Raw genomic sequence first — 2,325 nt, 5'->3', positions numbered from 1 at the left:
CTAAAACATTATGGCCAAAGTAACGCTTCCTATAAAAACATGCTTAACAACGATTAATTTCAAATCTCAAAGCAACTATCTGAGCTCCCATAACTCGAATAGGGTATCCCCTCCCACCCGCTCTATTGTCCTGTCCCTTCTGAACCCCCCCCCCCCCCCCCCCCCCCCCCCCCCCCCAAAAAAAAAAAACCAAGTAATAATATTGTGAAACCATGGAAACCTTGGGCGCTTCCATTGTTGAAGTTAGTAGGTGTGAAGGCAACTCCGTGTTGTCACTGTTTGCCACCCTGAAATTTTTCCACAAAAACGTCCAAACTTTGAAGGAAGAGCTGCAGAAGATCTCTCGCCGAAAGTATGATATAACAGAAAATATCGATGTATCAAGATTAGAAGGGAAGCACCCCCTTGCCAGGTTATAGAGTGGCTTGAAAGGGTTGAGAAGATCGAATGTGAGGTGGAGGGGATTGAACATGAAACCCAGCTACTTTTGGAGGCAGATCCCATTGATGATCCCTTTGGCCCGGGGTGTATACTTGACTCTAACATGCGCCGCAAGTACCACCTTAGCAAAACTGCAGCAAAGAAGCGTGATGAGATGAAAAAAGTTACCAAGGAGTCATGCAATCTTCCAATACCTATAGAAGATAGGAAGCCGAGTGATATAGTGGTTGAGCATATTTCGGCGCCTTCTCTTGTTGGTCAGAAAGCACCAGAGATCCTAAAGCATCATATGGAACTTTTGGCTGTTAAAGAGATCACAAGGATTGCTGTTTATGGAAGGGGTTCTAGGAAGACTGCGCTGGTGAAAACGTTGAATGATCAGCTTGACACTTCTGGCAGAGTTATTTGATATGGTTATTTCGGTCCCTGTGTCAAATGACCTGGATATAAAAGAGGTTCAATCTCGATTTGCTGAGAAGTTGAAGGAGTACACCATACGGATTGGTCCAAGCAGCTGCGATTCAATCTATCTACCGACTCAGCATGATGAGAAAAGAGTCATCCTTCGAGGAGTTGGCCTATTGCAACGAGGCCTCGAGGGGCTATTGTGCACAGCAAGTTCCCTGGACCTGTTCACGTGCGGAGGTGTAAGTAGTTTATCTGATATAATTACTAACAAGAGTTTGTGTGGCCTGCCAAACTTGAAGTCGCTCACCATATCAAATTGTGACTGCATAACTACATTGTTAGTCGGCGAAACAACTCTTCGGAGCACATTGCCAAATTTGGAGCACGGAACTCTGAGTCACCTGGATAACTTAGCAACCTTGTTGGACACGATAGTCCCCAGAGGATGCCTTGGAAATTTAAAGACCATCAAGGTGGTGGGATGTCGACTTCTAAAGAACCTCATATCTTTTGCTATACTTCGACTGGTTCCAAACCTCGAAGAAATCAAGGTGAGTGAGTGCAGGAGGATGAAGCAGGTTATCACGAAAGATTTCTTTGAAACGCTTCCAAAGTTGAAAACCATTGAAGTCAGGGATATGGAAAGCTTAAGGACTATCTGTTCAAGGGAAGCAGGACTGTCAGCTCTAGAGAGGATAGTGGTGAGCAACTGCCCCAGGGTGGTGAAGCTTCCCTTCGCAGCCCGTGATGCAGTGACTATTAAAGAGATCAGAGGAGATTTAAAGTGGTGGAGAAGTCTTAAATGGCAAGTTCATGCAGATAAGATTTGTCTTCAGCAACGATTTCAAGCATGCGCAGACACCGCAGTGCTGCCGATGGAGGATTAAATAGGTAAATATAATTGTGTCCTAGCATCATCTCTTGTAGTTTTTTTATTTTCAAGTTTACGTAGTTTCATCTACGAATCCAACAATCCATGCCATTTTTTTTTTAATTGCAATGGTATTCATGTGCACAAATTGCTATATAGTAAATGTATTTTCTGTCGGATTCTTAACGTAATTTGGAAATTTGCTTGTTTGTAGGCACGAAGATGTGAGATACGTACAAAGGTGGTGAGCAAGTCCAAGAATAAGTTCCAGAAACAGTTCATGGGTTTCATCTCCTTGTTTGTAGCAGTAGTCTGTTAGCTGTTTGTAATGTAATGCATAGATAATAACTCCATTGTTTGTTGGTGCATTTTACTTTTTAAGACACTAACAACTTTGTTCTGGTAGAGTTTTCCTTGTCCATAGTTGTACTTTTTGAGATGATATGTTACATTTTTGATTTGTTGAAAAGACAACACTTTTAGTTACTCTAATATAAGAAAATCGGAATTTGAACTTGGCTGCAAAAAGAGCAGACACACTATTTTATCAATTAGCCTAACTCACATATGATATCAACTAGTTCTTTTGATTGTACTATAGTTTT

General features: G+C 41.9%; 1 protein-coding gene across 1 annotated transcript; it reads left to right on the top strand.

Annotated features, from left to right (window-relative positions):
• The first annotated feature begins 290 nt into the window (after nt 1-290).
• On the top strand, nt 291-2,122 carry LOC126615923 (disease resistance protein At4g27190-like). Its single transcript, XM_050283849.1, has 2 exons — nt 291-1,740; nt 1,935-2,122. Exon 1 carries the CDS (start codon nt 816-818, stop codon nt 1,734-1,736), a length of 921 nt encoding a protein of 306 aa, XP_050139806.1. The 5' UTR covers nt 291-815; the 3' UTR covers nt 1,737-1,740; nt 1,935-2,122.
• The last annotated feature ends 203 nt before the right edge of the window (nt 2,123-2,325 follow it).

The sequence above is a fragment of the Malus sylvestris genome, chromosome 3 (assembly GCF_916048215.2).
Source record: "Malus sylvestris chromosome 3, drMalSylv7.2, whole genome shotgun sequence".
Taxonomy (NCBI): Eukaryota; Viridiplantae; Streptophyta; class Magnoliopsida; order Rosales; family Rosaceae; genus Malus; species Malus sylvestris.
The sequence above is the reverse complement of the archived record's forward strand: the minus strand, read 5'-3'. Positions and strand labels throughout refer to the sequence as shown.